We start from the raw sequence: 25,921 nt of genomic DNA, 5'->3' as shown, positions 1-25,921 counted from the left end.
CTTGCTGAAGCTTCCCTGTTTTTTAAAAGGAAGATTAAGTTCTAAATCCAAGCTCTGCTCCCATCCCCTCGGAGAGGGCCACGCTCTTCGCAGCAGCTGAAGTTCAGGAGCTGGAATTTGTCATCGTGTTACTGCTGCTGTCATCTGATGGGATTTGAGATGCTGCAAGAACTGTAAAGACTCGTAGCTCTTTGAATACCAACCTGGTGAAAATTTTGCAATCAGGGTAGAATCCAGGGGTGCTGAGCACCTCTGTGAGAATCCCAACACACAGCCACGGGACTAAAGACCCACACCAAAGAAGCAGCAGGTCTGCAATGGCAGTCAAAGACAACGACACTGGAGTATTTGGCTGTACACCAAAATTAATTCCATATGTCATTAATTATTTTTGAAAAGAAATGTCTTGCTAAATTCTTTAGGATGGCAATGATGAGATAAATAAAATGAACAGTGGCTGACGGGAGCTCTGGTATTTCAATTTCTAAAAACTGGAATTGTTTTCTATCAGCAAGCTTCGTTTGTATTTGTAGATGTTTCTTAAAATGGAGAAGAAAAACTTGCTGGGATAAAGCTTTTAGCATCAAGAGATAAAACACCATGTGAAATACATTATCAATACCTTCATCATTTGGAGAAAAATGTACCTGGGGAGGACAGATATGGACAGGAAGCCCAACCACTCTCACCTTAATTAGCAAGCACAGGAGTTCTTGTCCAGAAATTACTCAGCCAGTGATCCATGAAGCAGCCACCTGCCTCAATAACTCCCTCCTGGACAAGAATAGCTTCCCACAGGACGGGAGCAGCCCACCAGGAATGCGAGAGCGGGAGTGTCACAGCGCTGCTGCCGCCGCAGGGAGGGCATTGCCTCACAGCCAAGCTCATTTCCTGCTGGAGCATCTGGCAGCTTCCAGGGGGACGGGGGAGAGCAGACCTGCACTGCAGCCGCGCTGTGAGCTCCAGCCTGGACAGCCTGGACAGCAACCCCGCTCAGCTTTTCCACTGACACTGTCTGAAATCCTGAAAGATTGGAGTTGGATTAATGTTGGTTACCTGGGCAGGAACTTGAGCTGTGCACTGAAGGACGACTGAGGCTGGATGGAGCCTGTTTTTGGAAGCAGCTCCAAGTGCTTGCTCAGTTCTCTGCACACCTCAAACTTCAAACGCAGCGTGGTTGTTGCTCTGCAAACACATCAGACGTGCTTGGGTGGCTTTGAGGCCACTTCAGTGACTCTGGAGTCTGAGCCCTCCTGCCCCCACCCCTGCATTGCAATCAGAACAATCCCAAGCTTCCTTTGAAAATGATGGGCACAGAAAACTGCTACAGCAAGTTCACACGGTTGTGTTCTCTTTTAAGTACAGAAAACAAGCCTTGGGAGTTCTGTAACAAACCCAGCTGTAGCAAACAGTGCTCAAACTGATCCAAAGAGATCTGTCAGAGCTCAGCACAGTGCCAAGCCAGGTCAGGGGCACTCAAAGCCAAGCCATTGTGAAATATCAGCTGATTCTTTGCTCCTAACACACACTGGCTCTATCTGGATCGATAGGATGACTGAACCCTGGGGATTTCTTTAATCAGGTGTAACCTGTCCTCCACCAGCAGAGATTCTGCAGGGCTGGAAATCGCAGCGTGGCTGAGCTGGTCCTGCCAGCTCCTCTGCTAAACCTTGGGATCAATTTGCCCTGGGAATGGCACATTGGAATCCTCTGCCTGCCTGCTGAATTCTGGCCCTATCATAGCACAGCAATAGCCACGGATCATCCCCTGCTTTGGAATTTTATGCCTAAGTGCAAAATTGCCGAGCAATTTACAAATATTTCAGCTTGTCATTCTCCTTCCCCTGGACTGGTTTCCAAGCTGTCAGGCCAGATGGTCTCCTCTAAATCAACAGCTACAGCAAGCAGGGCTGGGAGCCTGCAATGATTTCTGGCTGTTGACAATCTAAGAGAATTATATACTACTTCATTAAATCAGTGCAGATTATAACCTGCCAAAGAAATTACTTTTCAAAATTATTTATATTGAACACAATTCCGATAGGACACTTTCACCCTTCATGCTGCTTATTTATGTTGCCTGATTACCAGAGTCTTCATGACCAGAAAAAAAACCCAACTAAAACTCAGAGCAAAACCAGTATTAGCATTATTTTACAATTCTGAGCTTGCTGGGACATTCCATCTGATTCACTTGGAAACTTTATCTTCCCTTGCAAGTCACAGGCAGTGGGACACAGGCAGGCTCCAGGAGGAATCCTGCTCCTGACACACCAAGGGAAGAGTCAGGAGCTCCTGGAGGGAGAAACTGCTCAGGACACAACAGAATGATGAAATCAATCCACTTGTGCAGGATAAAAAGTTGACACATGGTATTCCTGCACATGAAATACATTGAATTTCAGCCCACCTGACTGTATAACAGGCAATTTTTCCTAATAATGGAAATTGGGTGATAAATCAAAGCCTTGACTTGCCAAGGTGCTAAGGACAGGCTACTATACATGAATTGCTCTTGATTTAGTGAAACTTGGCAAAGGATCAGCAGGATTTTTCCCTCAGTTAAGAAGTTTTGCCCTAAGCAATTTGACAGCTTCTATCTTTGGGATCCCCTTGAACTCTTAAGTTTTATTAGCAGAGTTGTTCTGTTTCTGTACTTATAAGTTTTATCCCTGGGTTATCTAGACCAAGTAAAATCACTTACATAACAACTTGTGCTTGTCATATCTGTAAGCTGAATTTCTGAGATAACAGCTTTACTCATTTCTTTCCAACTGTGAAGAATCTCTGCAGTCTGTAATTCTGGTAAGAGGTTTAGAATGGATGCCTTCTACAGAACCAATCTCACCCCCACCCTCCCACAAACCCACCCCAATCCTATTGAAATAGACTCTAAGAAATGCAAATTGTTAAAATAAGAATTCCATAGTGACTGCATTAGGTGGAGGGAAGACACCCAGCACCTGAAGACAATTAAATGTTCCCATAACTACTTTTAATAGCAGGAAATCTCCAGAAGCCCAGGAGCTGGAATATTCCCTTTATATCACAGTGCCAACAGAACCAGTCCTCAGACGTGACTGACTTGGACTCTCAAACACCCAGATATTTTCCCCTGTCAATCACTGTCTGGTCACTCTCTGTGTAATCAGGGGGATCTGTCCTTCCCTAATGCCTCCATGGGTCAGGAAAAGCTGCACCTTTCCAATTTTAGGGTGAATATAAAAGGACTGACATGGTTTATCCAGCATCTAATCCCAGGTCTGGAGAGACTCTCATGAAACTGGCTTCCAGATATTAAGGCCCCCACCAGGAGTTTAATTGAATGCAAAACAACTGAGAAACAACACAATATTCTTACATAAATTTTCCTGACTGAATCAACCCAATGTGCACTTAATTTTAGACATATTTATCTCCCTAAATGTTTAGTGTGCAAATTCTACATGAGGAAACTGTGGGTTTGCTGTTCCCTAGGGGCTTCAAGCTCTCCCAAAGAACAGGAACAACACTGGGAATCTGGCAGGAGTGGGGAGTGTGTGGATACCTCAGAGCTTGGGCTGGTGTTGGGAGTCTGGGTTAGCAGGAGGCCCAAATTTTCCAGAGCTCAGAGGGCTGTCAGGGTGTACCCCTGCAGTGCCAGGGTCAGGGACAGCTCACCTGCAGTGCCAGGGGCAGGGGCAGGGCAGAGCAGCCAGGGCAGCTCACCTGCAGTGCCAGGGGCAGGGGCAGGGCAGAGCAGCCAGGGCAGCTCACCTGCAGTGCCAAGGGCAGCCAGGACAGCTCACCTGCAGTGCCAGGGGCAGCCACGACAGCTCACCTGCAGTGCCAGGGGCAGCTCACCTGCAGTGTCAGGGGCAGTGCCAGGGGCAGCCCAGGACAGCTCACCTGCAGTGCCAGGGGCAGCCAGGACAGCTCACCTGCAGTGCCAGTGCCAGGGGCAGCCCAGGGCAGCTCACCTGCAGTGCCAGGGGCAGCCAGGGCAGCTCACCTGCAGTGCCAGGGCCAGGGGCAGCCCAGGGCAGCCAGGGCAGCTCACCTGCAGTGCCAGGGCCAGGGGCAGCCAGGGCAGCCAGGGCAGCCAGGGCAGCTCACCTGCAGTGCCAGGGCCAGGGGCAGCCAGGGCAGCCAGGGCAGCCAGGGCAGCTCACCTGCAGTGCCAGGGGCAGCCAGGACAGCTAGGACAGCTCACCTGCTGCGCACCTCGACGCTGTCCTGGTACAGCCGCTCGTAGAGGCAGATCCTGAGGTCCACGCTGGGCTGGGGCACCCAGATGGGCACATCCACAGAAACTCCAGTGGCACTGAAGCTCAGCTGGCAGGGCAGCAATGGCAGGGCATTAGTTCTGTTAGTCTCAGATTCCTACTGACTTACAGCAAGAATTTCTGCTATAAATCCAGCTGAGGAAAATATTTTACTATTCACAGTGCAACAGGTTCTTTAATGAGGCAGACCTAGGAAAATAATTTGCAAAGTAAACCCAAGATGTTAGAATGCCCCAGCAGAAAAACACAATTACACTTTGGGTTGGATTCTTTGACAGGGAACATGAAAGAAGAGCATCTGCCCATGCTATTGAAAAGAAGTATTTAAAGTGCCTCTAGCTGAAGGGAATGGGCCCCAGTCCAGGCTCCCCCGGGGCTGCAGCTCGCTCAGGCAGCACAGAAATGCAGGGAAGGCAGCACAGGGCTGTGCTCCCTGCAGTGACCCGGGTCTGGCACCAGGGCCCAGAGCTCAGCCCTGCAAAGCTGAGCCTGGAGGAGGAGGAGGAGCCCACGGGAGCCTCAGCAGGCGTCTGCAGCTCCTTCTGCAGCCCCAGGGACAGCCAAGGCTGGCTGCTGAGCTTCTGGGAAGTTTGTCTTTAGTTTTTGGCAAGCTTCTGTGAACTGTTCCAAGCAGAATTTGGCTCCCAATAAAATTTAGAATCACAATATGCTGAAGTGGTAACTAAAGTTGTCATCTCTTCCAGATTTCACACATCAGCTTCACTACTGCCTGCTAAATAATTCCAGTTCTGATAGATCAGAAAGAAAATAAACTACATGGGTTGGGAATAAGGGAGAATACTTCCACATTTGTTTCCAGGATATGAGATGTTTTCCAATATGATGTCTGATAAAATGGGAATATCAAGATTATTTGCATAGAAATTAAGAGAATGAGCAGGTTTAATAACCATCCTGCATCAGAAATAAGAGCTATGACTTGCAAAGCTACCTCCCATCCAACTACCTAATACATAGTTTTGAGAAAAGCACAAATGAGAAGATTTTCAACTATTTCACACAAGTTTTGAAGCAGGTCACTCACTGGTTTGCAGTCTGGGTTGTCGAACACGATCACAAACTCTGCCCTCACGTCCCCAGGGACAGCTGGGACAAACAGGACCGGGATTTTCACTGAGCTGAAGGGTCCAACCTCACCCTCAGTCACCTGAACAACAACAGTGAAACTCCAGAAACTGCACTGAAATAAAGAGGCTGTACATACTCACTGTACACACCTGGTTTGTAACTAAATTGAACTCAGTATGCACAGGAAAAATCAGAATCAGAACATTATTATGGCTCAAGTTTGACATTTCCCAGACATTCTTCCTGCCCCTCATTGTGTGTTGTCACCAGACTTTGTTTAACCATAGCAGAAAAAGAGAGTTAAATTGTAGGAAATGTGAATGTACACAGAATCTTTCAGCTCTGTATGTCTCTATAGATCAAGAGAAAGGAGAAAAGTGTGCTGTGATTTCATTTTAAGAATTAACTGTGATACAGTGCTGTCCAGTGGGCTTGGAATGACCATGTACTTGAGCATCTCTCACCAGAGCAATTTATTTGATGGAGGCTTAGACTGGGGAAATCTTGTCTGGATCTCAGAGCATTCATTACCTTTCCAAGCATAATTTCAATTGGTATTTCCTCAGGAGAAAGTTCCACCACATTATCTGCATTGTCTGTGTCCAGATCTGATCTGGTATTTAATACTCCTTGACCAAGTTGTTCTGGAGAAAGAAACAAACACAAAACAAAAGAAAATGCTGGATGTGTCCATGAAAAAAAAAAATCCAACAGAGCACAAGTACATTCATTTAAGTCAATATTGCAAATCCAGGCATGCATAGAAGTGATGGGAAAACTGGAATATCTGGAAGGAAATATTTGTTTGGCCATCCAGCTTTAGTCTAGTTTGGAATTCTACCTTCCATGCTGAGTACCAACATGAATGGTTCAAAAATACAGACTCAGCTGGAAGTGGGGATGGCCTTCAAGGGCAGTTCCAGTGGGATAAAGGAATGCAGCCAAAAGGACCTGCAAAAACCACCCACAACCTTTCCATGGAACTTTCAGCCTCCTGAAATTGGAATGATCAATATTGGGAAGAAATGTTAAAGAACATAGCTAAGAAAGAAATTAAGAAAGACTTTCTTCTACAAGACTGGATTTTATTAAGCACATAGTAAACATTAGGAATGAGATGGAAAATGTCTGAGGAGGTTCATCTTTCTGCTTCCTTGTTCCTAGAATTACAGACTATAAAAATAAACCTGTCATGTGGATTGCTATTCTGAGAAGTGGGGATTCAGTTGCTGAGACAAGGATGATGTTAACAATTTTGCAATTTCTGAAGCTGGTTGGGTTCTGTGTTCTTCTGAGACTGAATTGTTGATCACTAATGAGCAGTGAGGTTCTCTGCTCTGTTTGATATAATGGTGTCAAGACATTATTTTTAGTCATTTTCCGTGAGGCAGCATACAAAGAAATATAACATTACTCCTGGAGTGATGAGCTACTTAATTTACTGCGTAACTTTGCAAACTGAATTGCTCAGTTCTTTCCAGGAGACTCAGCTGGATAAAGCTGAGCCTGGGGAGGTGCAGGGCCGTGCTCCAAAGCATCCCCTCACCCGTGGCACTGCTGCTGCTGGGCTCCTGGGCTGCCTCGCTGGGCTCAGCACAGATCTGCTCCTTGTTTGCATCCCCAGCTGCCACAGGAATCCTGCTGCCTTCCTCTGCAGGGCCACAGGCACTGAAATGTTGAGTGACCTGTTAGGAAACAGAGAGGGATTTTCTCCAGTGGCTCTTCCTCTGCCTTGTACCAGCTCCAGTTCCATCCAGCAGAAGTTTTATGCAAATCAGATTTGAGTTTTCTTGCAACAGTTCCATGTTACAAATGGAGAAATGTGTTGCACTTTCCAAGAGCTGCACATTCTACAAGACCTTTCTCAATGAGCAGATTGGAGTTTTGCTGGCTGCCCCAAACAGGTAAATTATGTAACAGCAGCAATGCAGTGCAGTGCCAGTTACTATACAATTAACAAACCAACATTTTTCTAGTGGAAACCCAGGCAGTTGTGTGTCAAAGCTAAGTCTGGTGAAACCAGCCCTCTCTTTATCACACCCCTCACTTGATTGCCAGTTTTGCAGCAGTTCACATGGTTCTGTCTTCCATGAGTTGAGATTTTTAATGACTCTGTCAGAATCTCCTCTTTTAACTGAAGTATTTTCTCCTAATTGTCATGAATGTGCAGAAAATAGGAATCATGGCATAAATTACTAAAATACTTTAAAAAAATCAGCATTGATGGTTTCCCTGCTCTTCATAAAAGAATTGCTTTTATCTTCCAATATTTGTGTCTCACAGATTATATTTATACTATGTACTAAAATGTACTAAAGTTTGGACCAGATGATCTTCCCAAGTCCTTTCTGACCTGAGCTGCTTTGTGACAACTCCTCCACACTTCCCAAAGCAGAACATTTCCTTCAGGGAAGTGCTTTTGAACCCACCACTGTTGCAGGAGCAGCTTTTACTGTTGCTCTGAGGCTCCTTGTGGCACCTGCTGACGTGTGAACTTTGAATGTGGCTCCCAAAGCCCCGCTGTTTGTCAGGCTGATGGTCCGTGAAATTGTCTCTCCCACCACAAGGCTGCCAAAGTCAATGAGCTCTTTATCCAGAGCCAGCTGTGAGAAGATAAACCATTAATTACCACTGGCCTACATAGCACTAATGTCAATTAAATGAGCATCCGCTTTTTATAATAATTATTATATTATCCACTTATGCTTAAAAGAAGTCCCTTACAATGCAGGTCTTGACTGTACATTTCAGTGGAACAGAAAAAGGACCTGTCTGGGCCATAAACATGACTGCTCCTTCCAGCCCTTCATTTATCTAGAAAACAAAACAGAAATAAACCCTTCAGTAATTTCAGATTTAGCCTATGTAGTCTGATGAAAAATATTTTCATTCATTCTTTGAGTGCCGTATTAAAATATATCTTTACTGAATCTCTTTCCACTCTAAAACAGTCTTTGTGACAGCCTGGTTAACTTTAGCTGGGCAAGATTATAAATATTTGGAACCTTGCTCTCATTTGGAGGCATTTTTCCAAACGTGCCCTCAGAATTTGCCTTCTGACAATTGATCAGAGCTTGAACACGCACACAGTACAGTGTGTCCATGTACAGCAGCAGCTCTTCTAAAAATGTCGATTTTTCCCTTGTTACCAGTTAAGAAATTCAATTAATGATGGTTTTAATCAGACTAGTGGCCTGTTCTAGGATTCTTCTCACTGTGCACTTACCATTGGCTTAAATGTTACCAGGAATTCACAGGACATCCCAGAAGACATTTTGCCAGGTGGGTCAAAACTATGGAGATAATTAACATAAAACTCCAAATTAAAGTTGTGGATGGAACACCCAGCTCCTGCTCTGGTAACAATGGCAGATTTTTTTTTTTCTCCTCACTTGGACTAATTATCAGAAAAGTCAGAATGAGTGACAGATTAATGAAAGGCTACAGAACCCTGCTGCAACTGGGAAACAACAAAGGCTGATTCTTTATTAAGGTTTTATTCAGAAAGATTAGAAGTGCTTTTAAAAGGCAACACAGGGACTGTTGCCAAGGAGGTGAAGCTGAGGCTCAAAATCAGCAAGAACAGGTGGAAGTGCCCTGTCAGACAATTAGGAAGCAAATTTTCCTATTATCCATTTTAATGTTTCTCTGTAACATCTCCCCTGTCCAAACACAAAATTAAGAGGAAAAACCCAAGGAGGGAGCTGCAAATGATTAGAGAATGTGCTGCTTGTTGCCAGCTGTATCAAAATTATCTTGAATAGAATCTGCCACTCATTTCATGGTCTGTGTGAGGCAGGGAAAATGCCCATCAGAAGACAAGACACCTCACAGCTGCACTGTAAATGAAATTATTGAGGCACTTCTGGAGCCCTGCAGAGGAGCCAGAGGAGATAAGGAAGTGTTGTCAGCCATGGGAGCCCCTAAGCCAAGTGAGACACAGAACCCACTCGCCCTTCACAGTTTTATCAAAACAAAATTAAACTCAAACCAAAGCAAAATGAAACATTTTCAGAAAGGGAAACACTTCAGAATTCAGGAGGTTAAAATGGGGACAGGGAATAAGTACCTGCATCCTGACCTTCTGAACACATCCCTGGCAGCTTCTCCTGAGAATGACTTTAGGAATTGTTCTTTATTTCAAGTGTTCCCATGATAAAATAGTTCTGATTTAGAGCACAGACTGCCAAACACACAAACCCACACAGAACTACTCTGCTCCATGGCATGGGGTGTAATAATGCTCATTTTAACCACCAGAATAAAGCTTTTTATCAGCAAATACAGTGCCTGTCACTGATAACAGCTCTCAAGTGTTGTGTCTGTAAATACCTGTGCACTGATTTCAAGGACAGTGACACCATGACAGCCTAGATGTGCTGGGTATTTTCAAAATACTTGGCAAAACTATTTTGTAACAAACAATTTATGGCTGGTTCTACCTGAGTTAAGCTTTATACAGTGTAGGATCAGTGTTCACAGGTCTGTGCTCTGCTGGTCAAATTATTAATAACATGACCATGGAGAATAAAATCTTGGGTTATTTTTGCTAGCTATCCAGCTGGCAAATGTATGGGTAACCAATTTAATTTTAAAAAGTTAATTAATTTATCAGACATTGAAAAATCATTCATCAACTGTTGATGTTGCATTTGTATTTGGAGAACACTTTGAAAAGCAATTACAGCAAGGAAAGACTTTCAAAAAGCATTGTTTAATTTTTGGTCACAAACCAGAGGTGCTGATTTACCAAATGAATTGTCCAATAAATTAGAGAAAAAAATCAATCCCTGAGAGGAAGAAACCCTCATTTTGTCGGATTAGTAGCTTCAGGCTTTGTCACAGAAATTAACCATGTGTAAGTGGGTCAAAATTAAATCCACACACGTGATTTTGAACCAACCACGAGCTACACGTGGAGTCAGAGCTGGTTTGGGAGCAGCAGGGCCCTGCTCAGTTATCCACCTCCATCAGGCTGGGAATGGAGGGCTCCACACCTTTCCCAGTCCACCCACAGCACCCAGAGCACTTTGCAGCTCTCCAGGGATGGTGCTCAGTCAAGAACTCTCTGTTCACACTCCTGGGGACTCTTGTGGGGACAAAGTGGGCAAGGAATGGCTTCACCTTGGGCCATCCTGTCCTTATCAGACAGTCCAGAAATTCCAAGTGTGGCTCATCCCCACAAGGACAGGGGGCAGTGAGCTGGGAAAGGAGCCTGGAGTATGAAATCACAGTGCTGAAACAAGGTTTTTATTCACTGGGCTGTCATTGAACTGTCCCACAGGTCAGCACAAGGGTTGAAACCTGAACTTTCTCCATAAGCCAAAGGAATTCAGCTGCATCTCTCCTACTTGTCCATAAGCTTCATACACACAGGAGCTTTAGCATTTTTTTTCACTTTTAGGCTAGATTACAATGATTTTTTTGTTGTTTGTTTCACAGATTTCCAGGTAAATAAATTCTTTTTATGACTTCATTTTTTAGAGAAATACTACTTTTCACAACTGGCCTTTTATATATTTAAAGGCTCAGTCCAGCTCCAGAGAGAGCTGGTGTCTGAATTCTTAAAAAGAAACATTTTGTGGCTACGTCCTTTTGTTTATTTATAAACAGTGAGATAAAATTATCAATATAGTTAAACTGAGATTAATTTGCAATCTCCCAACTAGGCACAGTGCTTCATTACATAACCTGGCAGCAGGATTACAGGAATAGATTGATGGGAAAGACCTCAGGATTGCAATTTAAGTGCTCTTCGCTCTCAGATTGATTTCCTTTATTTCATCAGGTTTTTTTCCCTTCCTTTTCTGCCCAATTAAACTTGTGTTCATCTCAAGCCACAATTTGACTTTTTTTCCCCCAGTTCTCTCCCCCATCCCATCGAGGAAGGAGTGAGGAGCTGCTCTGTGGAGTTTCTCTGCCTGCAGGATTAACCCATGACAAGCAGAAATTTCAGTTGCTGCTGAATTGGGTTCCAGCTCTTGTTGTGGTACAAAGATAAAACAAGTCTGCAATTAATTTACTTACTGAACACTGATGGAGTCCTTGAGCCATTCACTGATTCCCACCAGCCTGCAGTAATTAACACTGTAGGATGCATTTGTCAAAATGATCTTCTTTTTGTAGGTTTGACCAACATCAAAATCCTTGGAATGCCAAAATACCAGAGACATGATGTCATGTTCATTGTGTGAGTTATTAATAGTTTTGTTAATTAACTGAAATTTACCTGCATAGGAATCACCACTTTAAGGACATTATTTTACAGTAATAATGTATTTACAAACAATATATAAGTACCAGTCATGCTGCCCTTCAAAAACCACACAACATGAGGTTTCATCATCTGCTCATCTTTCTGACAGTATTTAAACTCCCCTAAGAAAATGAAGTATTCTATAATTTAGATAGTATAGCTAACTAGTCTATTTAATCACTTAACTAAGAGACTGTTAGACAAAAAGGCAAGAGCTGTTTCAAATTTCACTGCAGACCCATTAAAGGCAGCAACAGAATTTTGGTCAAGACGTTGGGCTATAGCTCCAGCAGATATTTCTCTACAATTCCATGCAGAGTGGCCACTGACCTTGAAATGAATGCAGCTGGGTTTGCTGTGGAAAGCACAGCCCTTGTGCTCCTGGCCAGGCACAGGTTGCTTGTGAAGAATTCCAGTTTGGAGTGTCTCTGTTTTTTTCTCAGCCATTTGTTTCCTCATTGCCCTTATAGCCAACTGTGTTGGGTCTTCTGCTTTGGGCACCTAAAAAAGAACATGAAAACCACCAGATCTGGGTGTGATCACAGAATCTGCAGCTCCAGTAGGAAAATCTGCAGAAGGAGTTTTCCAGTTCCTGGCCAGTCTTTGTCTGGCTCTCTCCAGTCAAACTCAGCATCCCAACCTCAACATGAAGAGTTTAATGGATTCCCAGCTGTCTGTTCTGCAGTTTAGCATCACCCAACACTACAACATCATGTCTTTCATGGCAGAATTAGCTTTTCTGCAGTTTAAGGTGGGTTTTTTTCCCGTAAACTTATTAAACATTGGGAAAAAAAATCAGCTGACTTCACTGGAATCTTTCAGTTGTGGTCCAGTGCTTCTCCATGCAAGCCTAGGAATATGTATTGACATGGTTTCTTTTTGATTGACTCTGAAGTTTTTTTAAACTCAAACAATTAAACATAATGTGATTTATGTCTTCACAGATTTCTGAACTTAACCTTCAGTACTGTTTTCTCTTTGAGAGAACAAACTCCTGCAGAACAGTGTCAAACAGCAATGAGTGATGATATCCTCACATCTGAATTTCTGCATCTATGTAACAACATAATGTCTGCATTTTAACTGCAGAATACACAAATTTTGGTTCCAAGCAAGGTTCCTTTCCATTTCTAACAAGAGACATCACAACATTTACCTTGTGCAGGTCACATTCCCGACTCCAGAGCCCTGGGAACTCCGGTACCAGCAGGGTCTTGTCCCTCTCTGTGTCCTCATCAGAACTTTCCACATCCTGGGCTCTGCTCTCAGAACTCTCTCCCAGGGGAGCAGATCCCTCCCCAGCCAAGGAAGAAGCTGATGGAGAGTGCCATGGCTTTGGGGCAAGAACACAAGGTTTGAAGATACAGCTAAAAATTGCTAGAGAATGGTTACTTCAACAGTTATCAGTTCCTGAGGAGATCTTTTAACACAAAAATGACAGATCTTTGGCTTTTTGGCCTCTTGGCCTTTGGCTCAGAGGCCAAGGATTCCAACTTAGGCCAATCTCCTCTTAAAACACTGAACACAGATAAAATCTGATGTTAAAAGTCACTGTATTTCCTTCAAGAAAAAGGAAACTAACAGATATTAAGAGATCTGATGGGGAAATTATTCTCCATTTATTCTCTGCTGTCTCAGATTTGGTTGTAGCCTTTTGCTAAACAAAACAATCTAAAGAGAGTTAATTCTAGGCCTTTGATTACCTGTGATATTTCTCCATCTGCATGTTTGCAGGTCTCCTCACTGTGCCAGGCTTCCCCACTCTGCACTAAAGGATCCACAAGTTTACCACGAGGCTTAATTGCCTTAGCAGGAGAGTGACTTTTTCTCTGCTTGTGAGTAGAAGCTCTTTCTTGCAAAATTCGAGACACAATCTCCATTTTTCTTGACTTCTGCAGTTCTCTAAAAGCTCTGTAATCCAAAGTTGTAAGAAATATTAATCCAATCATGGTTGTTTACCAATAATGTTAACTACTGCTAAGGTTCCCAGTTCCCTTGGAGCCTTTTAGCTAAACAGCAAGTCTTTAAGTTGGGTTCAGTGGTAATTTGTGCCAAGACACCAAGTGATTCAGAGGCTGTTTACACATTTTTGCAGACTAAATATACTCAGCTACAGTGTTTTAGAAGGCTGATACAGACTTTCACAGCGTTCAGGGGAGGGAGAAGGACAGTTACTTCATGTTTCCAGTGCAGGGTCACTGAGCTGCCTTCCTGGAGGAGTGGCTCAGGGAACGCCCACAGAGCTCTGGTGCTCTGAGCACCCCTAGGGCAGGGAGCAGGCAGAGTTTGATATGGAGATGACACTCACTCTTTCTTTTTTTCGTTTTCTTGCTGTCTTTTATGGAGAAACATTTCCTTGATAACATTGCCTCCTTCTGCGAGGATGGCCTCCCTCATTTTCATCTCCTCCTTCTTTGCCTCCAAGGCCTTTGCTTTGTTCAAAGTCTGGAGAGTTTGGAGCCTTTCCTATGAAAGTCACACAAACCAGTTACATATTTGATTCACATATTAAACAATATAAAACAGGGAATCTAATGCTGGTGCCCCTGTCCAAGCATACATTTAAGGTGGATGTCTCTGAGGCAGAAGGAATTGTCTGCAATGTTCTCTGCAGTCTCTGAGATGCAGAAAGCTCTGACTAGGTCCAGGCTACCTCTCTACCCTTCCAGCCTGCTCAGTGAAGTAATGTGAAAAGATAACAGTTCTAAACAAATCAGGATTAAATTAAGATCATTCCCTCAGATTCCACAGAACATAAATAGAAAAGCAAGACAGCATAGCTCAGAAATTCCTAATTTATACTATTTAAATTCTCAAATAACTGTTTTTCTTCCATATGTTTTCTCCATGTGGAATATTTCTGCACTGGGATCCAAATAACTGGAAATCCTTCTGGCTGAACTTCCAGAGAACTGTTTTTAGTATGCATTATTCCCAGAGAGTTCCCCTCCCAGAACAACTAGACTGTTGACAGAATAAACTGCATCAGCAGAAGTGTCAAAGCCTGCCCACACAGATCTCACGCCATCCCTCCAATGGTTAAACTCCCCCTGTTTCCAAGGGGTTTGGTCAGTGATCTGATCAAAACTCCCCACACAGCTCTGCGAGGCAAACTGAACTGCCTTGCATCAGAAGCCAGCAGCCTCCCAAGCCAGTGACTTCATCCCATCCCAGCCCAGCAGCAGTACCCTGTTGGAAGTGATGCTGGTTTTCAGGGAAAGCACAGCTTGTATCCTTCTCTCCATATGCTCCCGAGCTTTCACTTCTTCCTTTGCATTTTTTTCATGAATTCTGTAAGCAAAGTAAAATCTTTCAGTCTCTCCTCCTGGAAAGCTCTTGGTATTAGAATGTCTGAGGTGACAGGGACTAATTGCCAATGTCCCCAGGCACTGCTGCTGTGAACCCCTGCTTGGTGGGCACTGGCTGTGGCACAGGGAACAGTTGGAGACTCCTCCAAACATGGCACTGCTCAAGCTCCAAGTGCCAACAGGTTTTCAAATATTTTCCTCAACAACTTTAATTTTTTTGAATTTTGGATATGAAGAATGTGTTTCATGTTATGACATATGACTGGCTGCTAAAATAAAGAATTCAGGTGTTGCTCATATAAGCAATATCTAAACCTTATGTGGGAAAACTTTTGCAAGCCAAGCACATGTATCCACACTAAAAATAAACCCTAAAAACTCTACAAGTTGGAAATATGTGGGTGGGAAACAAACCTGGGAATATTCCAGCTAATGTAATGGGAAACCAGTAAAAGAATTAAGATTGATATGTTTGATATATTTGTCAAGGAAAAAAAAATCTATTTGATTTTGTTTTTCCTAATTAGGATGAGTTTGTACACACCATCTAATAAAAGTAAACCAGCACAGAAACAGTACAATTATTTCAATCGTTTTACAATTAAGTCCTAATATTTATATATTGGGATGTATTTGCATATATAAAAATAAGTAACAAATGTTCAGTTTCTTTAGCAGCAAAATAATTCAGCACCAGAGTAATAACATAAACCTATGAAAGAACATTTAATTTAAAATCAGCTAGAGCAGGAGCACAAAGAAATGGCCCATCAACCCATTGATGCTTTTTTACATTTCTGAGGGGACACAGAATGGCACAGGGCAGGTTTCAAACTTGGATTTTAGTTATACTACATCAGTTAATGGTACACACACATCTATAAAATGCTTCAAATCATTATCAATGCCTCCAAGTGGTCAGAGAGCCCTCATGACAAAGACTCCAGGGAAATTGGAGGCCCTGCTGGACACTGAGTGGATTTTCCTCTTTCCATGTCCTTTTGTGCTCTGTAAGATCTCAGTGCTTCACCACGCTGTGCCTGGCACGAGATTTCCAGATGCAACAGAAGAGACACCTTGCAGAAAAATCATTATTTTCCAAGGCCTGGAGGATGAAGCCTTGCCCAGCAGAGAATGTGGCACAGGAAAGGAGTGAGGGCCCACCTTGCCATGCTTTGCCTCAGGAAGCAGACTGCTTTCTCATGGTTCCTTCTGGCATCCTCGAGGAGTTTTTTATTTCTTTCTTCACGTTTTCTCCGGGCTTCCTCCTCTCTTCTGCAAAACACAGACAAACCAACAGTTGCAGCAGGACTAAGGAAGATTTATTCCAACACAGTGAGACCTCAGGGTGGGGTTGGGGAGTTTATTAATATGAAATTAGGACATTTGTCTGCTCCCCACATCCCTCAAATTAGAGACAAAGTGATCAACTTCACAAAAGCCACAGACTGACACACTCTTGCTCTGCTTTTGGAGAGCACTTTTGTGTTTTCTGGTGTCTGCTTCTGCTCCAGGAAATCTCAATGGACTTCACCATAAGTCCAGAAGGTCCTGGAGGCCAACAGCACTGCAGACACATGCAGTTAGTCTGACCCAGTAATCCTCATTTCTAAATTTAGTTTTTCCAAAAATAGCTTTTTCATTAACAAGTTTATTCCCACAGATCAGAAATCTTTACCTGCATAACTGCAAGGCCATGGCTAATTCTTATTTTAATTCCATTTCCTCATCAAATATTCCTGAAGTACCAGCTAAGACACACAGTAGCACCAGTGTTTGAACTAGCTAATCTCAGCACCTGCAGCAGAGAATTGGCTGAAAATAAAACAAGAAAGGCAGCAGGCTCTGGCTTTGAGGCTCTTACTTCTCTCGAGTCCGACGTGTTCCTTCTGCTTGCAAGGCTGTTATTTTTTCCTTCCAAATCCTCACTTCTCTCTCCTCCTGGTATTGCATCTGTAGCTCCTCCTCATCTTTCTGAAGTTGTTCACGGAGGATGTTGTATTTTCCCTGCTCACTTTCTATCTGCCACAGCTCAAGCCTTTTAAAAAAAAAGTGTGAATTGTTTGCACTGGAATACTGATATTCTTTCACTTTAAGGTGATAGATTGAGTAGGGAAGGCTCCATGGGGAAAATAAACATGTAACCATGTTTTCTTTTATTAATTTGAAACATGTTTTGAATCAATCCCTTTTACTGACACAGATGTTACAGACGAAGGCTCATATCTAATAGCATATCCCTTTCAAAGACATCAAAAATATTGGCAAAAAAAAAAAAAAAAAGGTAAAAAAAAATAAACCTCAAGTTTGTGTTTCTTCCATTTATCTAGAATAAAATACGAAAACCAAGAAAAATTCTAAAAATAGCTTTTCCTTCAACAATAAATAACTTCAGGGATAGGCCCCAGCTTTTATTCTTCTGTGCTTTGCTGAAGGAAGCAGATACGATAGAGCTGAGTACATTAATCTGTTCTGTGTATTGCTAATCACACAATAAACAAGTCAAGCATTTTAAAGCTATTACACAACACTGCAGCAGAACACACTGTATCCTGGTTAACCACTTGGCTAATCACAGCTAGAAGCTCGTGCCTGTGTTCCTCCTTTGATGTACCTGTGGTATCAAAATATAAACACACTCACCTGTTGTCTCCTGAAAAAGACAGTTTTACTCTGTCTGATATAAAGAAGTAATTTATTATGTGTGAACAATCAATTACAAGCAGCAATATTAGCTTGGCATAAAAATATACAGTATTGCTACAATGTCTCTATCATGCTCATTTTCTATCCTTTCCTGTATGCCCCATAAAAACACTAAGAGGCATAAATTACAAGTATTTATGCTCATGCACAGACAGATTTACTTTAGTCCAGCTTATTTTACATTTCAAATGAGACCTGTTTAGGTCACAATTTATGCATCTCCCATAATAAAATCAAAACTTTATTTCCATGTGCAAAACTGACTTGGGGACTGAGGCACAGCACCCAGCTTTGTAAGGAATGAACCATGTAGTCTAAAAGTTGCTCTGGAATGATGTAACTCAGTATTTACAAGCAATTTCTCTATTGATTAACTATTGAATCCATCCAACAGCATATGGAGAATGCAATAAGGATCGATTCCCTTCATTCCCTCACTTACAAGCTTTGTTTCTGTGTCAGAGCCAGTCTCAGCTCGTGCTCCTTCTCCCTCTCCAGCTCCGTGCACAATCGGCTGCTCATGGCCTGCAGGCGGGACACGGCTGCACTGCCAAGGGCAGAGAGAACCCGTCAGAAAGAAATGTGAGCACAGCCCCCCTTGCAAGAGCAAAGCACAGCTCTAAGGCTCAGATTTATTCATCAGAATCCCAGCAATTTATGCAGCCTCTTGTTTAACCTTCCAAGTGTCCATTCTCGAGGCAGAGCCTTCTTTAAACTCTTACACATTGGTTGAAAGGATAGATGAGAATTTCAAAAGCACTGACCAATAGCTTTATGCAACTATTCACTTCTCAAACTGATGAAAGTACTATTATTCATGAAGATAAGCGTAGGTGAACCTAGAGAACCTACACCGATTTTGCCTTTAAAATGGTACTACAATATTCCATACACTTAGCCTACAACTGCAGCATTCCTACACAATTATTTTCCTTCTCTCCCCAGGAAAACGAGCAGACAGTGTACTACAGGATCCACAGACAGTGGCCTGACTATATTCAGTGTAAACTCCCATCCTCTAAATGAAAATTGGATCTTCTACCTGCAGCTATTCCTGTAAATTTGACATTTCTGTATTGGCATTGGTAGTGCTAATGGCAGCCAGCATTTCCATTATTGCTAAAACACAAAGGCTTTGAACTTCATCAGCCAGAAATCTATCAAGCCTTCTCACTCCACTAGTCACTTGCTAAATGTAAGAGATTGGGAGAATTGCTATTTTTTTCCCTATCTAGACCTCTCCATGTGACCCATCATAAGGATAAACACTACACTGCTTTTCTGTCTTTGCTGGGATTTGTTACTGTCTCTGAGATCCCACTCGCTCCACCTCAGGAGGCTCATTTGCATCAACTCATCACTTTTGTTTAAGCAGCTCTCCCGTTCTGGCAGTTAACCTGCCTTCCTTTCTCTCATTCACTGCTGCTCTAACCTGGAGATTAACACAGGTTAGAAATGCAGCTGCAAAGTTTGTTCACAAGCCCCTGGCTCCTGGTACACAAGCCACCCACTGCTTTCTATTTAAACCAAATGTGAAGAGTACAGTAAATTGCCTCCCACTTGATAGCACAAGTGTTTCAGAGCAGCTCCTGTATGCAGAGCTACTCCTGAAAGGCATTCCTGCATTCCAGAACAACACAAGGAAGGAATGGCACATGTATGTGTGTATTGATAAAAATACACACACACACACACATATATAAAAATTCTGGCTGCATAATCACCACAGAAGCAAAGCCATGACCTCCAGCAGTGCCACAGCACCTTGATTCATCAGACTGAACAGAAGATTGAGCCCCTGACAGACATAATTGACAGCAGTGGGCTAGGCTGACACAATACTTGTTGTTACATTTTAAAATATATGCCTCTTTCCCAGCCATTCCCAAGTTTCCACCTCTTTCTGTTCTTATCTCATTAATTACACCCAGATGAACATAGTGGATGCCTGTAATCCTTGGAACCCAGAAATACTCTCTACCTACACATTGCCAGCCTCCTCCTCTCTCTCTATTTCCATGTCTACATGATCCAGCTGCTTTGCCAGCATCTTGCTCCGCAGCCGACAGGCACTCAGCATATCACTGCAAGAAACAAAGACATCACTTATGATTTGCAGGTTCTTTTCCCAGTGAATCTCTTCTTTTGGAGGGCAAGATTCACAGCCAGGATTCCTGTAGATACATAGTTCCATAAATGCCAGTATTTATAATGGATACAGTGTTTGCTGGTGATTTGTGCTGATGGATTTTGGTTGTTTAAACACTAACCTGGTGTTTTGGACTGCCAGTTCCTTTTCCATGACCAGACCATCAAGCAATTGGAGTTTTCTCTGAGAGGCCGAAATGCGAATTCTGTCTGCAGACTTCAGAGGCTGAACGTTGCCAATGTGGCCCAAAGAGTGTTCTGAGCTTTGACTTTGAATTGGAACACACAACCAACAAAGAAACATTAATGAGAAACTGTGGTTATGTGAAGTTTGTCTGACATCCTTACATCCCTGCTTTCTGTTTGATTCTAGCAGAATTTCCTTATAAATAAGGCAGAACATGAATACAAACAGCACAGGACGTTTGCATGCATGGACTTAAGCCAGAATTTTCAGTATTGGATGTCTAATATTGAACCTTTATACCCTTATTTATGTGTCTTCATTTAAAAATTCCTGTGACTCCCCTTGATCCCACCTTGGCTTTGCAATTTCCGTGTTCCTGAACAATAGTTTACAATTTTAACAGGAACATTTTAAACTCGTTTAAGACACGTCATACTCAGCTGGTCACTCAGCACCACAGAGGAAATTCTGTTTGAACTGGAACAAGGTATTTACGTGCTAGAATCAGAGTGGTCTGCAACATCTTCAGAAGTGTCCTTGTTTTCCATCTTGCCACCACCATCCAGCTCTTCTTCCAGCTCATATTCTAGCAGATATTGAAACAACAGCTTAATAAAGAGACTTTGAATTTTAAAATACAAAGCTTTCTATATTTGCTGTCAAGTCACAGCGTGGAGAATCAGAGATGACATTTTATAGCATTACTGCAGCATACATTAAAAAATTCATATGGCAAAGCACACAGGACTATTATACACCTGCAAATGAACAGGAGAATGTTCTCTGCCCTCATGTGGAAGTGTCACCAAGAATCCCATTTATGTGGGAAAATCCCAGACAAGAACAGGGAGGGGGACAAAGGAGGATAATAATTGTCAGGTTCTGGCCAATGATCTAACATGTTTATCTTACATGAAGTTTACATTAATGTCAGTTTTTTGTGAGTTATCAAAACAATTAATTTTCACCTTTCCAGTATTCTTCAAGGTCAGGGAGCTGACCAGCTGCATCTTCTTTTTCTTCCTCTTGTCTTTCTTCTTCCTCTTCTTGTTCTTCTTCCTCTTCATCTCTTTCTTTTTCCTCCTCTTCTTCTCTTTCTTCTTCTTCCTTTTCTTCTCTTTCTTCTTCTTCTTCCTTTTCTTCTCTTTCTTCTTCTTCTTTTTCTCTTTCTTCTTCCTCTTCTTTTCTTTCTTCTTCTTCCTCTTCTTTTCTTTCTTCTTCCTCTTCTCTTTCTTCTTCTTCTTTTTCTCTTTCTTCTTTTTCTCCTTCTCTTTCTTCTTTTTCCTCCTTTTCTTCCTCTTCCTGTTTTTCTTCTTCCTCCTCTAGAAACACTAGAGGAGATCTTTGCTGTTCTCCCTCACTATAACTGACCTCACGATCTTCCATGCTGACAGTCCTTTCCAAGTGACCAAGCTGAATAAAAAGCAGAATATGTTTCACACATTAAATATCCAACAACTTGCAATGGGGTGACTGTCTCTGGAGGTTAATCACAGCATTCAGTACATACTCAATGCATGTGAAATAACTGGATACAACCACATACCTCTGTGCAAATTACACATTTTGAGTATCAACTATAATAAATCTCACAATGAAAAGCAAGGACTCTGCCTTTCTTTTTTTTTTTTTTTTTTTTTTTTTTGTAACAATCAGCTCAGTAATAAAACAAACCTTCTGAATGTATTTTATCAACTTACACCATGACTTTACCCCAAAAGCTTTGGGCACAACTCCAACAAACACTATTTGCTCTTGAGTCTTGTGCCATTCTCCAATGCAAAGCAAACTGTTCCCAAACGCTGTCACAATTTATTAGAATTCAGTAAATTCTGCATGTCATCTAGAATGAGTTATTACCACATGGTTGAGCATTTCACATCTTACTCACAGACAGACTTGTACATATGATTAATTTTAACGAAGGTGGCTCAGCTTTGAGTGCGTTTATGTAAATCCTTCTGCAGAACTCAAGAAGAATCAACAAGAAGAGAGCATCTATTTTCTCCAGTTAAGGAGCAGAGAAAACACACCCAGGATTTGAAGTATGGAAGAATGAGTAAATTATAGGAACCACCTTAAAGCCAAGCAGGATTCCTACTCTGGGCTGCTGATTTAAGGATGTTGGTGGCACTAAGAAGTGGCACAAACATCAAACGAGCTGCCAATGCAGCAGTGTCCCCAACGCCTTCAGCCCTCTCTGCGTTGTGAGGCTGTGCGGCTCCAACTCCCAAATAACAAAGTTTGGGGTAACTCAGGCGGAGATGCGCACACGGCAGCAGCCCCGAGCCCTCCCACAGGACACCCCGGGGCAGAGCCGGTGCTCCCGGGCTGTCCCCTCACGGCTCACCGCGCTCAGGCCCGGCCCGGCTCCTCACGGCCCGGGCCCGCCTCGCCGCGCGGGCCGCGCTGCCACGGCAACGGCGCCAACCACCGCGCGCGGGGGCGCCGCGCACGCCCGGCCCCGAACCGCCCCCGAACGCCGCGGGCGCGGGGCGGCGCTGCCGGCGCGGCTCGCTGGGACACCCCCCCGCCAGCGGGGTGGTGCATCCCGGGCTGGGCCGGTGTCCAGTCAGGGTCCCTGGGCTGGGGTCCGGTGTCCAGTCAGGGTCCCTGGGCTGATGTCCGGTGTCCGAGGGTCGGGTCTCTGGGATGGGGTCCGGTGTCCAGTCAGAGTCCCTGGGCTGGGGTCCGATGTCCCTGGGCTGATGTCCGGTGTCCGAGGGTCAGGGTCCCTGGGCTGATGTCCGGTGTCCGAGGGCCGGGGTCTCTGGGGTGATGTCGGATGTCAGAGGGTCAGGGTCCCTGGGCTGGGGTCCGGTGTCACATCAGGGTCCCTGGGCTGATGTCCGGTGTCCGGTCAGGGTCCCTGGGCTGATGTCTGATGTCCCTGGCCGGGGTCCCTGGGCTGATGTCCGGTGTCCGAGGGTCACGGTCCCTGGGCTGATGTCCGGTGTCCGAGGGCCGGGGTCTCTGGGGTGATGTCGGATGTCAGAGGGTCAGGGTCCCTGGGCTGATGTCCGGTGTCCGAGGGTCAGGGTCCCTGGGCTGATGTCCGGTGTCACATCAGGGTCCCTGGGCTGATGTTCGATGTCCCTGGCCGGGGTCCCTGGGCTGATGTCCGGTGTCCGAGGGTCACGGTCCCTGGGCTGATGTGCGGTGTCCGATCAGGGTCCCTGGGCTGATGTTCAATGTCCCTGGCCGGGGTCCCTGGGCTGGGGTCCGGTGTCCGAGGGTCAGGGTCCTCGCGGTTGTTCGGATCATTGAGTTCATGAGGTCTGAGCCATCTTGAGCAGCGCACTGGGATGTTTTCCTGCTTGACCATTGTTTACATTATTTATTCTCAGAGGTAGATTAAAATACGAACCACTGGACACAGCTCCTGCCCGGGCGTGGTGGCGAGTGAGCTTTGGACACGTTCTTTAAAAGAGTGATTTACACTTTGGAAATACAGCAGAATTAAGTTAATTCACATACATGTATAAGTTTTAAAGAAGTTGGTAGCATTATGATTAAAACCCTTTTTGTGAATTCAGATGACTGGCTGCAGTGTGAAGTCCTGTAGATTTGGGGCTGGAGCACACATGTTAGAACACTGAAGGTTTCCAAGTTTCAATCCAAAAGGAAGCTGTCTTAAATGTCTTTTCAGAAGTAAACCCATACTATCCTGACAAAAGGATTTCACCGCTAGTTACTAATTAAAGGTTATTACAGCAGAAATGTACTGCTCATGCTGCCCATTATGTCACATTCTGAACAGTTCCTCTGGCTTCAGCAGCAACTGCTGCTCTAGAGGTTCCGTATGAACTTCTGGGATTGTTATAAATATGCGCAAAATCACTACATGCAAAGTCTGTAATGATATTTCAGTGATTTATTTTGTGACTGTCTGTGTTAATAAAGTGAATCAGTTTGAATATTCTGTTCTGCAGTGGGATGTCCTGAGCCCATGTGTTTGATATCCAGTGTTCAGGTACCAAATTTAGGGTGCCCAGAGAAGCTGTGGCTGCCTCTGGATCCCTGGAAGTGTCCAAGGCAGGTTGGATGTTCTTGGAGCAACCTGGGATAGCGAGAGATGTTCCTGCCCATGGCAGGGGCTGGAAGCTTTGAGTTCCCTTCCAACCCAGGCCATTCCATGGTTCTATGATTTTAGCTGAAATTGGTAATTAACTGGGTTTCCTTTCTGTTCTATTCCTTGTATTACCTTGACAAAGTCAAGGACCAGTGCAGCTGGATGCACAGCAAAGCAGATCCCTGTTCCCTCTCTCTTGGCACTAGGCCTCCATGACGTGCTAGAGAAAGCCAGCTATTCAAAGATTCACAGGGATTCAGTTATTAAAATACTGAGACATCATCCGCACCAAAATACACCCTGATCTGTACACAGAGACAGATGCATTCTCAGTTTTATTTAGTTGAAAACGTTCCTTAATTGTAAGCAATATTTCTGTAATTGTTATCGTTGCTATGAGAGTAAGGTCTAGGTTTTGATCCCAGGCACACAAGCACATGCTGCTAATCTGAGCATTTATTTCCACTGGCACACACAGTATGGAGTATAAATTACTCACAGTGACCAGTTCATTGTCCCACATTTATGCTATAGGTCCTCAATCTTGAGAAATACACGGACATTCTTAGCTCTATAAATGGTGGAATCTTGATTTTATGGCATCTATTCATATTACATAAAACAAATTACATACAGACATTTGCAGGATTAAAGCTACAAGATGTAGGCTAAAAATATGCAGTGATTAACTGTATAGCTCTCTCTGCAGATCTGGAATAGTTATAACTGTGTTAACTCTGAACCTGCCAGTTCCCACACTCATTGAGTTGGGATGAAAAAGATCCAAGCATGGATTTTCCCCTCAAGAAAACACTCAGAAGAACACCTGGAAATATCACTGATTGCCAGTTTCCTGTGGTGTTTTTACTGAGGATCTTTTTTCAGTCCCAGTTTACAACTGTTTGAATTATTTTCATAACAACAACATCAACAAGAGTCATGATTTTGTGTCAGGTGAACAATGTGTTTTTAGGGCAAGACAATGTAGATTTTTCTCTCTCATAGAGATAGGAGGAGGGAGAAGATATTTGCAGTTCCTCTGAAGGAAATTATGGCTCCCTAGCCAAGTTCTTATCTCCCAATCTACAACTTACGTCTATCAACTTAAAGCCAGTGAATCTTTAAGATTTAAGCTCCAGGAAATGTACAAAACAGGCTTTGGTTGATGCAGCTCTTCCAGATTTTGTGGGCTCTGGACCCCAGTGATCCATCTTGGAGAAACTGGGAAACAGAGTGAGCAGATCTGAATGAAACCCCTGCTGTTTTGCCCCCGCCAGGTTAAATTGGGATGCATTTGTGGGAAGTTCCTGCAGTCCCACCTCAGGATCAGCTGGAAACACAGCAGAGCTGGCCACTTCCCTCTGCTCTATGGCTGCATCCTGTGCTTGCACAGGCAGTTGGCATTTCCCTTCCTGACGTTTCCAAGGTGACAGGAGCTCATATATGGAGCTTTCTGGCGTTTAGGCAGGAAGACATGCCAATAATGGAATCTGCATTTTGGCAGCGTGGTTCGTATCAATTACATAACAGACTCGTCTGCCCTGTTGTTTGATAGGGATCGATGTTGGCCTGTAAACAATGGCAAACATTGATGTGTTGGACTGTAAATAATGGCAAATATTGATGAACATCTTCCCAATGACTCATCCTGACAGATGTATGGACAAAAAATGAGAGGGGCATTTCTGTCAGAGCACTTCATGGAGGAATGGCCTGGGATGGCACCAGCTGGGAGTGCAGCCCTCACCTGGGGTAAAATTATCATCCTTGTCCTGGAATCAGCCCTGGCTTGGGGGAAAAGTGGGGAATTTCATCCCAAATCTGTTGCATAAAGAAAAGAAAAGGAGGGCAAAGTGTCTGGCTGCAGTGTGCTTCATGATTATAAAAAAT

At 43.7% G+C, this 25,921-nt stretch overlaps 1 protein-coding gene across 6 annotated transcripts in view; it reads right to left on the bottom strand.

Moving 5' to 3' along the window:
- CFAP74 (cilia and flagella associated protein 74) overlaps positions 1 to 22,433 on the bottom strand; it is a 39,312-nt gene extending 16,879 nt beyond the window's left edge. For 4 of the 6 annotated variants that reach the window (XM_063417360.1, XM_063417359.1, XM_063417361.1 and 1 more), the window contains exons 1-22: positions 22,310 to 22,433; positions 20,928 to 21,372; positions 20,455 to 20,545; positions 19,895 to 20,041; positions 19,610 to 19,708; positions 18,067 to 18,171; positions 16,783 to 16,956; positions 16,083 to 16,193; positions 14,799 to 14,901; positions 13,919 to 14,076; positions 13,314 to 13,521; positions 12,767 to 12,943; positions 11,941 to 12,111; positions 11,382 to 11,500; positions 8,581 to 8,647; positions 8,079 to 8,168; positions 7,784 to 7,957; positions 6,901 to 7,039; positions 5,886 to 5,998; positions 5,311 to 5,433; positions 4,193 to 4,314; positions 1,057 to 1,185 (exon numbers count right to left, since the gene is read on the bottom strand). In XM_063417360.1, the coding sequence (XP_063273430.1) occupies positions 1,057 to 1,185; positions 4,193 to 4,314; positions 5,311 to 5,433; positions 5,886 to 5,998; positions 6,901 to 7,039; positions 7,784 to 7,957; positions 8,079 to 8,168; positions 8,581 to 8,647; positions 11,382 to 11,500; positions 11,941 to 12,111; positions 12,767 to 12,943; positions 13,314 to 13,521; positions 13,919 to 14,076; positions 14,799 to 14,901; positions 16,083 to 16,193; positions 16,783 to 16,956; positions 18,067 to 18,171; positions 19,610 to 19,708; positions 19,895 to 20,041; positions 20,455 to 20,545; positions 20,928 to 21,345 (3,038 nt within the window). In that variant the 5' untranslated portion in view covers positions 21,346 to 21,372; positions 22,310 to 22,433. Of the gene's footprint in view, positions 1 to 1,056; positions 1,186 to 4,192; positions 4,315 to 5,310; positions 5,434 to 5,885; positions 5,999 to 6,900; positions 7,040 to 7,783; positions 7,958 to 8,078; positions 8,169 to 8,580; positions 8,648 to 11,381; positions 11,501 to 11,940; positions 12,112 to 12,766; positions 12,944 to 13,313; positions 13,522 to 13,918; positions 14,077 to 14,798; positions 14,902 to 16,082; positions 16,194 to 16,782; positions 16,957 to 18,066; positions 18,172 to 19,609; positions 19,709 to 19,894; positions 20,042 to 20,454; positions 20,546 to 20,927; positions 21,373 to 22,036 lie in introns of all 6 variants that reach the window. The other 2 variants (XM_063417357.1, XM_063417358.1) reach the window with 2 other exon arrangements.
- Between the last annotated feature and the right edge of the window lie 3,488 nt (positions 22,434 to 25,921).

The sequence above is a fragment of the Prinia subflava genome, chromosome 21 (genome assembly GCF_021018805.1).
Source record: "Prinia subflava isolate CZ2003 ecotype Zambia chromosome 21, Cam_Psub_1.2, whole genome shotgun sequence".
Taxonomy (NCBI): domain Eukaryota; kingdom Metazoa; phylum Chordata; class Aves; order Passeriformes; family Cisticolidae; genus Prinia; species Prinia subflava.
Note: the sequence above shows the minus strand (reverse complement) of the source record. Positions and strands in the feature narration are given on the sequence as shown.